Genomic DNA, 14,151 nt, shown 5'->3' on the forward strand with positions numbered 1-14,151 from the left:
AGGGTGAATCTCTTCAATTTTGTAACCTATTCCTTCATTATTTTATCATTTCATTATTTCAACAAGAAAATATAAGTTCTGTGCAAAGTGCAGTAAGACTAGACACTGGGAAGTAAGTAAACCACTGTCCCTTTTCTTTAAAACCTTAGAGTGCAGTGAGGGTAATAGAGACATAAACAGATAATCACAATATAATGTGATCGAGGTCAGACTGAGAACTCTGTGCATTCAGTGAAGCTCAAAAGTTGAGTCCTACAGAGGTAGGGAAACTACACCAAGGACAGGAAAGGAGGATAGGCATTTCAGGCAGCATTGTGACAGAGTATATTTTGTTTAAAGTACAGTGAAATCTTGTTGTCATTGGAACTCGAGGGGTAGTTGGGAGCAATGTTATTCCATAAATTCTGGTAAATTGGAAGATAAGCAGTATTATTTTCATGGTAAGGAGTTTCAGCTCTGTTGTGTAGACAATGAGAAATTATAAATGTTTTTAGGAAGAGAAGTGACTTGATAGGTGTTCAGCAATTAATTATTTCAAGAATATATCTGGACTGAGAAATATGCGTGGCTGGGAGACCTTTTAGGTAGTTCCCTAAAGAAAGTAGGAATGAAGAGATACATATAAGTTCAAGAGATATTTCTAAGATAGAATGTATGTGTCAGTTTCTAAAAGGTCCTTAATTTATTACCACTCTTTTATTAATTGCCCGGTGTAGACAAGTGCTGTCTAATATAGAATTTTCTGCAATGATGGGAATGTTCTGTATCTGTTCTCTACAGCATAGTAGCCATGTTGACATGTTAGTCCTGACTAGTATGACTAAGGAACTGAATTTTTGGTGTTATTTAACTTTAATTAATTGTAATTTAAATAGCCTCGTGTGGCTAGTGGCTACATTATAAATATAGACTATCAAAACATTCATTTACTTAACACATCTATTGGTAACTAACCCTGTACATGGCATTGCTAAGCAGTAGTCTTATAGAAGTTTTTTTAAAAAAAGACATCATACTTGTCCTTACTGAGTTTACAACCTAGTGCATTATATATGCATTAAACAAGAAAGCACACAGATTAACATGTAAGTGGAAGGTGTGATAACTGCTATAATGGAAAAATCACAGGGTCAATTAGGAAGAATAGGGGGGCTTTAGATTGTATATGGAAGGTCTCTCTGAGAAAGTGACTTTTGAATCAGATGATAAAAATGATGAGGAAATTGCAGGGCAAAGGCGACAGGGATGGGGAAGAGTATTCCAGGCAGAAGGAAAAGCACATGTGAAATCTCAGAGGTGGGAAAAAGCACTTAAGGAATAAAAAGAGGTTTACTGTGACTGGAGCAAAACAAACAAATGGAAAATTAGCAGGATAGTGACTGTTTCCTTTTAAAACATGCACGAAAGTTCAACAGAGGTCTTCAGAAGTCTTATCTCTCCTGTTCATAATTAGGACTGATTAATAACTGCAGGTATTGATTCCACGATGTACATAAAAGGCTGCAACAACTTCCTGTCCTATTAGATTCTCCATGCATTTTAATTCTCCCTCACTCCTATTCCAAAGACCTTGATACTATCCCTGCAGACAAAAGACTCCTATTACTGTTAGTAACTGTGCTTTCCAGAAGATATGGCAGAAATTAGGAAAATGCACAAAGAGATACATTCTGATATTTAAGAAACACCAGAAAAAGTTTATGGGCATAGATTTTATATTTGAACATATTGAACTTGATGTAGTTCTGGGTTATGCTGTCATAATAACCAGTTAAAAATATAAACCTGAGACTCAATAGGGTCTAGACTCAGGAATGTAGAAATCACCAGTGTATTGGTAGTTCTTGAAGTCATGGAAATGTCTGAAATTGCCCAGGAAGATTTGTAGTACAAGATCAAACAGCAAGGACAGGATCCTGAGGGACAATGACATTTAAGAAAAAGCAGAGGAAAATGTCCGCAAAGGCAATTGAGAAGAAATAGTTTGATAGCAGGTAGAGAACTGGACGAGAGTACTGTCACAAGTCAGGGATAAAAACGGTTTCAAGAAGAAGGTAGTTATCAGTAATGTCACACACCAAAAGGAAGTCAGGTAAGATTATGACTAAAAGTCACATATTAGTTTTGGCAGTAAGGATATAATAATAACTTTTGCCCAAATGATATGAATGTTAACTTGAAGTCAAATCTAGACTTACATCTCTGCTTTACTTTTTTTTTTAACATCTTTATTGGAGTATAATTGCTTTACAATGGTGTGTTAGTTTCTGCTTTATAACAAAGTGAATCAGCTATACATATACATATATCCCCATATCTCCTCCCTCTTGCATCTCCCTCCCTCCCACCTTCCCTATCCCACCCCTCTAGGTGGTCACAAATACCGAGCTGATCTCCCTATGCTATGCGGCTGCTTCCCCCAGCTATCTATTTTACATTTGGTAGTGTATATATGTCCATGCCACTCTCTCACTTTGTCCCAGCTTACCTTTCCCCCTCCCCATATCCTCAAGTCCATTCTCTAGTAGGTCTGCGTCTTTATTCCCGTCTTGCCCCTAGGCTCTTCATAATCTTTTTTTTTTTTTTTTTTTTTAGATTCCATATATATGTGCTAGCATACAGTATTTGTTTCTCTCTTTCTGACTTACTTTATTCTGTATGACAGACTTTAGGTCCATCCACCTCACTACAAATAACTCAATTTTGTTTCTTTTTATGGCTGAGTAATATTCCATTGTATATATGTGCCACATCTTCATTATTCATTCATCTGTCAGTGGACACTTAGGTTGCTTCCATGTCCTGGCTATTGTAAATAGAGCTACAATGAACATTGCAGTACATGACTAGGATTAATCTCCAAAATCTGCAAGCAGCTCATACAGCTCAATATCAAAAAAACAAACAACCCAATCCAAAAATGGGGAGAAGTCCTAAATAGACATTTCTCCAAAGAAGATATACAGATTGCCAACAAACACATGAAAGAATGCTCAACATCACTAATCATTAGTGAAATGCAAATCAAAACTACAATGAGGTATCACCGCACACCGGTCAGAAAGGCCATCATCAAAAAGTCTACAAACAATAAATGCTGGAGAGGGTGTGGAGAAAAGGGAACCCTCTTGCACTGCTGGTGGGAATGTAAATTGATACAGTCACTATGGAGAACAGTATGGAGGTTCCTTAAAAACTAAAAATAGAACTACCATATGACCCAGCAATCCCACTATTGGGCATATACCCTGAGAAAACCATAATTCAAAAAGAGACATGTATCTGCTTTACTTTTTTCTAGCTCACTTTCTTAACCTAGAAAATGAGGACACCCATCTCTTCTATGACTATTTTACCAGGAAAATGAAAGGCTTAAATGAGATCATATGAATTTGGATCTTGACAGATACAGAGGAAAGTACTGGAAAACAAGGGCTACTTAGATTTCTGTTTTCAAGCAGTTAACCATCTAAGAGATCGACATGTGAATAATGTGAGTACATGATCATACCACCCTAAGTTACATGTCAAAAATCATGTACACACATATACACGTCATACATACACACTTTTGGAGTCAGCTCAATTAACTGCTTAGGAGTGAAAGAGTGGTAGTATGAGTATATTTTGGGAGCTGGGGGGTGGTGAGAGGCAGGTTAGTTACCAAAGTTTACTGAGAAGAGATGGTATTTCATCAGTTTTAAAGGTTAAAATTATTATTATTACTTTGCTCTCATTTTTAGCAATATTTGTACTTTGAGGATAGAACTTATTTTTGGATAGAGTCAGAAGAATTTGGAGACATCTCTGGTGAAAATTATGTGAACAATTTGAACAATGCAAATTTTGGACAAGAGATAGGAACAGAGAGATTCACTAAATAGTAAAGAAACTGACCTAGAAGATAATTGACAGCCTCAGGATAATAAGTACCTTCATCCAAAGAATCTCTTTCAAACTCAGTGTGTTTATCATTACAAATGGGAGAACACATTTACTAATGAATTATTTTTTAGTAGTGTCACTACTTTCCCATCAAACAACTTCTTCAGTTTTCTCATTTTTAAAATAAGGTGCTTAGCCTAGAATGCTTTCTAAAGTCTTTGCCAGGCTCTATAATTCTTTGATTTGAACAGTCAATATTTTCAAGCACTGAATGGTGCACCATACACCCTGGACTGCTCTCATAGATGGTAAATTACACAGGTCTTCGTGGAGAGGTAATAAATGCTGTCTGAAAGGGTAGGTGAAACAGCATGAAATAAACCCTCTGAAAAGATTTGTGTCTATTTATTTTGCAAGTTAGTCCTTTCTGATACTATTATTTATGATTGTGTGATGTTTATTACCATGTGTGTGTGTGTCTGTGTGTGTGTCTGTGTGTATTTCCTTTCAAAACCCACCCTGTATGTTAATGTGTATAAATACCAGTCACTTCAGTGGGGCTTGCTTGCAGCTTTCTGCCTCAAGTTTGTTTTGCATTATTTTGGGATTCTGTTCATTTCTGGAAGCATTGTCCATTAGGTTACTTATGCTAGCCCACTCCGGATTACAGCTGCAGGTTATGCCAGTTCCCTTTTTGTTCTGCAGTATTTCCTTTTGTCCACGCCAGGAATTCAGTTTGGTTGGACCTTTCACATAACTTGCCTGGGGGTCTAATTAATAGCCCTTTGCTTTGATTCTACTTGCACTGTCTATTTTGATATATGATCCTATTTGGACAATTACTGCCTTTGAAGATTTGTGTTTTTAGGCTGATGACACTTTCCGTATTTATTGATTTCCCCCGAGTTGTGGTTTTTTTTTGCTTACTTTCAGCTTGTTGCTTACAACCTAAATGAGAGATTTAGAGCCCACAAGTTACAGATGTGCTTTTGCTTCACTTCCATCTGTTTTCCTGTCAGAAATTCCTAGGCAAGGATTAATACTGTTGGCCGTAGCTTTTAACACTTTTTTTTTAAATTTAATGAACTCTGATCCTACCTGAAAAAGACCGCTGAATATGCCTAGATTTGCCTAAATTTAATCTGTTAAATCTTAGATACTGAATTCTTTAGCACAGTGTATTACCCAAGTCCTGCATTTCTAATAATCTTTACAAGTTTTTGAAGTAGTTAGAAAAACATGTTCTCCATTTCGATTCTCCAGTGGCAAATCAAAAACAGTCATGTCTAAACACTAGAGTTCTTTTTAAGAAAAAAATTTTTTTGCCTTGAAAGTCTATTCAGAAGTTATCCCTTAAAAACCACTGTGTGCAATACCTGCCATACAAGTTTTTTGTTTGTTTTTTCTTCTCCCCTTTGAGATGTTTGAGTTTGCCTAGTTTTGTTTCTTCTACTGCTAAGGTATTTCAAGATTATTAATAGATAAGTAGAAGACTCGTTATTATTTTCCTTTTATGTTTTTATTTTTAGTGATCATAACTTTTGCATCTCAATGAAAGAATTAAATGAAATATTGTTATGACGTATTGCTGAAGAAGATTCATAGGCTGAAAAAGAAAGTACAACATAGTTCTCTCATTTGATTCAGTGGGTTTAACTTCACTATCTTTCATGAGTTCATTTAATGTATTAAAATATCCTCACTTAAGCTCTTCCTCTAACAGTGTGTGTATATATATATATATATATATATATATATATATATGACTTTTATTTTAATATATATACATGTCCTCCTAATGAGCCTCCTGGGAATCTTATTCTGGGTTTGACTTTTTGTTTCTACCACATGATGATAATAGTTTCAAACTTCTAAATAGGCCATCCTGCATTTGGATTATCCTTATCATTATTATTGACTTATACAGCCCATATAGACCATCTGTATTAAGTTTACAGAGTTTCTAAATTCTGTCCCTAGAAATAACTCAGAGAAAATTGAGGCAGCCCAGAGAGAAGTACATTGAACAATTGCTCTGAAATGTCAGTTGCTGTGATCTTACTTCAGAATTTCCTGGTGCAAACGGGTCTTTAGGTGATTTGAAGATATATCTCAACACAAGATTATTTAAAACCTGCAAGGTACAGCAGTTATTCTAAACAACAAATCAGATAAAGAGTACGAATGATGTATAGAAATACAACAGGCATTAAATCAAAGACAGAAAAGTATTTAATTGCCCTAATCTTTTTTTAATTTGTAAAAAAGATCAGTAGAAAGCCTGTGTGTTTGTCTCATGTGATAGCTTCAGTTATGGAAAAACAAATGTTTTGTATTGTGGTATTTGGATCACACTTCACAAGAAAGTGGGTAGTGTTAGTTCAAGATAAAATCTCTGAGATTAAATGTTATTGATGGGTAGAATGTGGGAGAGGGGTGCACAAACTTGCACAGATTATGGTTTCTAAAGTGCTTCAGGGAATTCCCTTCTCTTGTCTGCACAAAGATGCAGAAGAGCTCCATTAGGCAAAATAACTAAATTTTAAGCAAAAGAGAATTTGTAACCTCTGACTTCACCATCAAACCTTTTTTCTTTTTTTAAGTGCTTAAGGTGTACTTATTTATTTGAAAAGCCTGGTGTCCTTCAACTTAAACTAATTAATATGGCTACAAATTTCTGAACGCACATCTCTATTTTAATAGAATATACCGTGTTCACAAATGTCTTAGAGGTTTCATTGATTTATAAAATGTTCATGATTTAAGAGCAGAAGAGCTAAATGTCAATTATTACACTTTCCAAGAGCTTCTGTTTCTCAATATAAAGGTGAAAATGACAATATTTATAAAGTGCTGAGAGATCCTTGGAGAGGATGGTATATAGAGATAAAATCACATTTAACAGATGAACCCAGCATAGTGACCCGAAGGTCAAAAGATACACTTAATAAAAGTTCACGTGTTACAGCTTGTAGCTACTCTACATGTCTGTGTAAGATTTATAAGGACTTGAGTTTGCTATGACAGTAGAAGGAAAATGGAGTCACCATTAACCTGCCTCCTGACTGATCGCCCCATTAGGAGATAGCAGGATTAGAAGATCACAGTATTTCATAATATGCAGCCATCACCCAATCCAATGATTCAGAGTTAACTATGCTTTAAAGCTGCACAGAGATTGTAACTTGTGTTTGTCTTTCATTTAAAAAATTTTCTGTTTTCATTAATCACTTAAAAATTAAGAAATATTGCAAACATATAAAAAGCTATAAAGAATGGGGAAACAGGCAGCCTCTGCACTCACCACCCAGATTGCACACATGTGGTCGGGCTTGTTTACATTTAATTTCTTTGCTACTTTCATCTGCATCTTTGTGTAGAGGATGGCGAGGCTTTTGGCAATCTGACCACAAAGAAGCTGTGATAAATAGAGTGGAGACACACAGAAGTGACCAGTGACTAAAAGCTGCTGATTTTGACATCTCAATAATAAATCTATAGTGTTAGACAGTTGTGTTCTTTAGAATTTCACAAAAATAAGCAAGGAGGTGAGAGTTGAGTACAAAAGTGGTTACTTCCCTTTCAGCCCTCTTCTGGGCTTAAAGTTCTCAGGGGGGATTTTGTGGATTTGCAAACAAATCCAGGGACTGAGAGCTGGTCCACAAAGTCAGTCAACTGACACTTCCCTGCAGGAGAAATACAACTCCTTGTGAATTGAACTTTGCCATCCCAGGTCATGCTTCTGGATGTCTGTAAGAGTTACTATCCAGTCATTAAATGCTTATAATCCATTCCTGAGAGCTATTATCCCAGAAACTATACTTGTTTTCCCGTTGACAGCAGGTGGCTTTCATCTTTGACCTGGATTTTTGTGCTTGTTTTTTATCTTTTTATTCCTTGAGAGGCCACGCACAGCAGCTAGATGGGTAGGTCAGAGCATTTAAAGATTCTTTTGTTCAAAGGATTGCAATTTTCCATTTGTCAGGTTGAAAAAAATATGCAGGTACAGTATAAACCTCTTTTTGGCAAATTTGGAGCTAATAGAATAGAGTTTTTTCATGGTTTGTCTTAAATATGGTGATAATTGCAAATAGAAAGAGGGACGGTGTTTGAAAATGAGCCATTTCTTGTCACTTTTATCTAATAATGTGTTGAAAAGAGAATGTGATTGCTCGTTTTTATGATGAAGTAGTAATATGTACAATCGTTAAAGGGATGTTATGGAGCAAATATTTGATATTATCTGTTTATTCACTTAGCAAAGTAATTTGAATAACTGCTCTGTGCTAGGGGTAAAGCAGTAAACCAAACATGGTCCCTGGTATTATATTCATGATAGTTGATATACTTCTTTATGCATATTGAATCAACACTATTTTGTAGTATTTATTACTGAATCAAAATATACAAATATAAGCGATGAAAATTTTATAAATACTATAAATATGTAAGAAGATGCCTTAAAATAGGCTTTAGAGTTCTGCTTAGTACAACTAGGGCTCTGCTAAAATAAAAACATACAGAGGCTAGGTATGATAATTTAAAAAGATATAAATCAAGGGTCAGGAGAAAGATGAGGAGATAAGTTATCGTCTATTTTTAAATTTATTTAAAAATCTCTTTCTTTCTGAATAATGCCAGATAACACATTTTGTCACTGGGATCCTTCTGTACATTAACATAGAATTCATTATTACATTAGGAGGAAGCATCAGTGTTAACATCTGGATTTATATTTATTAACTGATCTGAGGATATTAGCAGTAGAAATAAAAGTCATGTGTAGGGTTTCCCTGGTGGTGCAGTGGTTGAGAGTCCACCTGCCGATGCAGGGGATGCGGGTTCGTGCCCCGGTCTGGGAAGATCCCACATGCCGCGGAGCAGCTGGGCCCGTGAGCCATGGCCGCTGAGCCTGTGCGTCCGGAGCCTGTGCTCTGCAACGGGAGAGGCCACAACAGTGAGAGGCCTGCATACCGAAAAAAAAAAAAAAAAAAAGTCATGTGCAGAAAAGTCTGCATTTGCAGACATAGGAAATCATTTAATAGCTAGCTGAAATATTATTTTTATTATTGAGCAATGGTAAATAATAGAGGCACCATATACAAAATATAAATTTAAGAGCAGTTACAGACATGTTTGTTTCTAAAGCATTATTATATAAAATATATATTCATTTTCTTCACTTCTTTGCTAATTACTGAATCTTTTAGTAATTCTTTTAGTAATTCTTGTGTACTAAATTACATGCAGACACTTTGGCCTGGTATCAAGCCCTTCCTTGATCTTACCCCAGTTTACTTTCGTAACATTTTCCTCTATTTCAATTTATCCCAGTCTTAGTCTAAACCAAATTTGTCCTCGTTCTCCATACATGTTCTGAATTGTTTCACCAGCTGTTCTTTCCCTCGTCTGTCCAGCATCTAGAATGTTTCCTGAACCAATTTCTGCATGTGTGAATCCACCTGTAATTTTAGAGTATTAAACCTTGTAGGTCTGTCCTCATTTTCCCAACAAAGAAATTTCAGAGAAAATTCAGTTTATTGGGCATTTATCTATATTTTATCTATATTTTTCTAAAGACTTTTGTCAATTTTATTTTGCATTTTTAGCTATTCATGAATTATTAAATATGATCTTAATAAGTACCTGACAAGCAGGATGTTAGTGGCATATCTGAAGCAGATTCTGCATAAAAGGAGTAAGAGAATGCATTTTCTGCTAAGAATTAAAAACTATTAGAAAACCAACTAGATGTTACTTTGCTTTCTATTATCACCATGTATTAGCAATTCTAAACAGTATCAGTGACAGAGTACTACTGCCAGAAAAGTCTTTTGTTTATCCAAGTTCTAAACAATTGCTGTGGTTACCATTGTGTTTCTATTATGTTTATTTATGTGTACATGTATATGTATAGTCAGTCTTCAACACACATGAACTCAGCTACACGTTTCAAGGGTAAGTTCACATTGATTTGGAGTTATTTAAAACTTGCAACACTGAGACATAGTGCAAATTATGAGGTGTGATTATTTTGTTCGTTAAGTGCAAATGTGAGTTCGTGCTAACTGTTGAATTTGAATGTATTTAAAATTTTAAATTATTCTCCTTTTTAAATTGTTATAAACCTAAAGAACTCAAGCAAATAATAATTATTACTCATTTATATAGAGCTATTACTTAAAATACTTCTGTTTAGCAGAGAGGGATGTTAAACACCATTCACTCTGGGTGTCACGGTACACCCTTGGTGTGAGGTATTAAGGCTATAAAGACAGCTATGGTCTCCGTTCTCAATGACCTTGCTTGCCCTCCCTTCTCTCTCCTCCTCCCCATTTCTTTCTTCAAGAAGAGCCTCTATTTATATGACTTTGAATTCTCCTGTCTGGAGTGGTCATGTATATGCTTTTCTTTAATTTTCATAGATAAAAGAATCACAGGGAAGCTAGTCCCTAGATATTGAGACCTGAAATTTGACAGCAAACAGTTTATTAACTTTATGGAACACAGACGGCATGAAAGACAAAACTTTTCATAGAATTTAGATTTAAATGGAAATATATTAATGGAAATAGTGGCTTCATAAGTAATTTTTGAAAGTCAAAATTAAGTACTTAATGTATTTATACCATGAAACATCCTTATTTATTTATCATAAGCATAGCAGATCTAGTTGAGTCAAACAGAAAATCGTATTAATTTAGTGTTCACAGGGACATATTAAATTAAAAATAAGAAAAATATCTCTTTATGGTGAATTATTGAACAGCATAACCCTGTTTATTCTACCTAATTGATATAAATGCTTATGTTTTGCTAAATGTCTAAAGAATATCTTTTTCTCATTTTTTTATTGAGGTATAATGGGCATACAACATGAGTTACAGGTGTACATCATAATGATTTTATATTTGTATATATTGCAAAAGGGTCACCACAATAAGTCTAGTTAATGTCCATTACTATACATGGCTGCAAATTTATTTTTTTACTCTTTTAGCAACTTTCAAATATGCAATACAATATTATTTACTATAGTCACCATGCTGTATGTTACATCTCCATAACTTATTTATGTATTTATTTATTTTTTAATTTATTTTTTATTTATTTATTTTTTTTGTGGTACGTGGGCCTCTCACTGCTGTGGCCTCTCCCGTTGCGGAGCACAGGCTCCAGACGCGCAGGCTCAGCGGCCATGGCTCACGGGCCCAGCCGCTCCGTGGCATGTGGGATCTTCCCAGACCGGGGCACGAACCCGTGTCCCCTGCATCGGCAGGTGGACTCTCAACCACTGCGCCACCAGGGAAGCCCTTATTTATTTTTTATACAGCAGGTTCTTATTAGTCATCCATTTTATGCACATCAGTGTATACATGTCAATCCCAATCTCCCAATTCATCCCACCACCACCCCCTGCCACTTTCCCCCCTTGGTGTCCGTACGTTTGTTTCTCTTCATCTGTGTCTCTATTTCTGCCCTGCAAACTGGTTCCTCTGTACCATATTTCTAGGTTCCACATATATGCGTTAATATACGATATTTGTTTTTCTCTTTCTGACTTACTTCACTCTGTATGACAGTCTCTAGATCCATCCACGTCCCTAAAAATGACCCAGTTTCGTTCCTTTTTATGGCTGAGTAATATTCCATTGTATATATGTACCACATCTTCTTTATGCATTCGTCTGTCGATGGGCTTTTACATTGCTTCCATGACCTGGCTATTGTAAATAGTGCTGCAATGAACACTGGGGTGCATGTGCATGACTTATTTATTTTATAACTGGAAGTTTGTATTTTTTTTTTTTTTTTTGGCAGTACACGGGCCTCTCACTGTTGTGGCCTCTCCCGTTGCGGAGCACAGGCTCTGGTCACGCAGGCTCAGCGGCCGTGGCTCATGGGCCCAGCCGCTCCGCGGCATGTGGGATCTTCCCGGACAGGGGCACGAACCCGTGTCCCCTGCATCGGCAGGCGGACTCTCAACCACTGTGCCACCAGGGAAGTGCGTAACATTTTTTTTTTTAATACAAGTTGCCTGGCCTTTGCTAAACACTTGACAAAAATTTTCCATTTAATAATCAAAATAGCCATATTTCGGGCTTCCCTCGTGATGCAGTGGTTGAGAGTCTGCCTGCCGATGCAGGGGACATGGGTTCGTGCCCCGATCCAGGAAGATCCCACATGCCGCACAGCGGCTGGGCCCGTGAGCCACGGCCGCTGAGCCTGCGCGTCCGGAGCCTGTGCTCCGCAACGGGAGAGGCCACAACAGTGAGAGGCCCGCGTATCGCAAAAAAAACCCCCCAAAACCAAACAAACAAAAATAGCCATATTTCAAGGCATTAATCATATTTTGTCAATGAGAAAACAGAGACTTGAAGAATTAAATAATCGTTTGTAAGTCATAGAGCAAAACTTGGCAGAAATGGGAGTCGATTCCAAGCCTGCCTTATTTACTGTTGGCTTGCATGCATCTGCTCATTCAGCAGAGCTATGGTGTTTACATTGCACATTTAACTGTGAGAAAAGCATTTAATTTTGAAGGACAAAACTGCTTTTTCCCTCCTTCGAAAATTCATGGACTTAAATATTCAAGCTCTCTGTCTTTGTAAAAGCAATGACATTAATAAGACACTGCCTATGATAACCACCAGTTTGAGTTGGTGATAGAATCATGTTGGTAAATCTGTATCTTTATTGTGTTTTCTTTTTCTCCCCAGAATGATGTAGGAGGACAACGCAGCCTGATAAACAAATGGACCACTTTTCTCAAGGCCAGACTGATTTGCTCAATTCCTGGAAGTGATGGGGCAGATACTCATTTTGATGAGCTTCGTAAGTCACGTTTCATTTTTCTTAAAAAAGTCTTACTAATTAAGTAATTCAGCATTTAATTTATTTTAGCCCCAAATGACTGATTATAAAGCCCAGGACAGCTTGCAGGAGTGGTGCTTACTAAGTTCCCACATGCAAAGAACTTGGAAGTGCTCTAGGTCTGGGTGTTCATCGTAATGAAGAAGTTCCCCTTCTGTGAGTGTCCTCAAAGTTACGAGGGAAACAAAACTGCAGCAAGAGACAGAAAGATACTAGCTCTGGGACTACAAAGCCCATCCATTCTTCATGTGGTCTTTCATTTGGAAGGAGCCACTGGCTATAGGTAGCAAGAACTTGGGTTCCGTATTCTGTAGACGCCCTCTGCTGGAGAGCCCTGGAGCTCTGGTGAACTCTGTCGCTCTGACTTGTTAATAAAAAGGATACTCTGAGAAGCGTTAGATTCTCCTCTTTTGTTTCCCCTTTTTACTCCTCTCAAAGCTAATTCTAGAAGGAATTTTTCAGCTGTAAAGTTAGTATCATTAGCTTTTACTTTTTGAACTTTATTTTTGGTTTTGCCATACAGTGTAAAAATGATGATATCATTGAATGACTTGTGTCAGTATTGTATTTACAGTGTTAAATTATATATTCAGTATTCATGGATGATTTTTCATGCTGTATATAAGTATGCTCACCTCTTAAATGATGTTTTAAAGAATATTATTTACATATATTTTAATATCAGTGTTGCACAAGTAATTACACAATACCACACAAGGAATGAACTAGTCTAGCTATTTTCATATTAGTACCAAATAGGTAATTGAATTACTAACAAGTTGACACAATTACAGGACAACACTTTTTTAACACTGGAGGGTAAAAATAACCTGTTTTTAGTTTCTGTTCTATATGAAATCACATATTCCTAATTGGAAACAGTTATGGAGATTATCAAGTGAACCATCCCATTCATAGGTGATTGAAGTAAACACCTTCGAGGGTGAATGTTCAATTAAGTGTCACACAGCTAGTGAGAACTTGTCTTTTCCCCTTAATTTCTTATGTCATAGTGTAATGACTTTCACTGCTATCTTAATTTTATATACTGTTTAGAGTCTCAGGAATATTTCATTATTAAAGAAAAAGCAAACATGATACTGAAAAATACAAATGTAGAATCATTATTTTTTTCCCATTAATAGAAGACATTTACTTACTCCCCACAAGAGATGAAAGAAATCCTGTAGTATATGGAGTCTTTACCACAACCAGGTAAGTTAAAAAAAAAAATGCCTATAATCCTTCTAGAGAATTGTTGTGTCTATGTAAGAAAATACTTATATGTTCTTTTTGTCCCTTCCTTTTGTGTGAAAAAACACACATTTAAAAAATTTTACTTTTTCATTTATTGTTCCCTAGAAATCTTTTAATATCAGTACATAAAAATGT

General features: G+C 36.2%; 1 protein-coding gene across 1 annotated transcript in view; it reads left to right on the forward strand.

The window, feature by feature from the left end:
• Window positions 1-14,151, forward strand: part of SEMA3D (semaphorin 3D) — a 135,306-nt gene that overhangs the window by 81,800 nt on the left and 39,355 nt on the right. Inside the window, exons 9-10 of the mRNA XM_060156160.1 lie at window positions 12,606-12,720; window positions 13,905-13,974. Coding sequence (XP_060012143.1) covers window positions 12,606-12,720; window positions 13,905-13,974 — 185 coding nt within the window. The remainder of the gene's footprint in view (window positions 1-12,605; window positions 12,721-13,904; window positions 13,975-14,151) is intronic.

Source organism: Lagenorhynchus albirostris, chromosome 8 (genome assembly GCF_949774975.1).
Source record: "Lagenorhynchus albirostris chromosome 8, mLagAlb1.1, whole genome shotgun sequence".
Lineage (NCBI taxonomy): Eukaryota > Metazoa > Chordata > Mammalia > Artiodactyla > Delphinidae > Lagenorhynchus > Lagenorhynchus albirostris.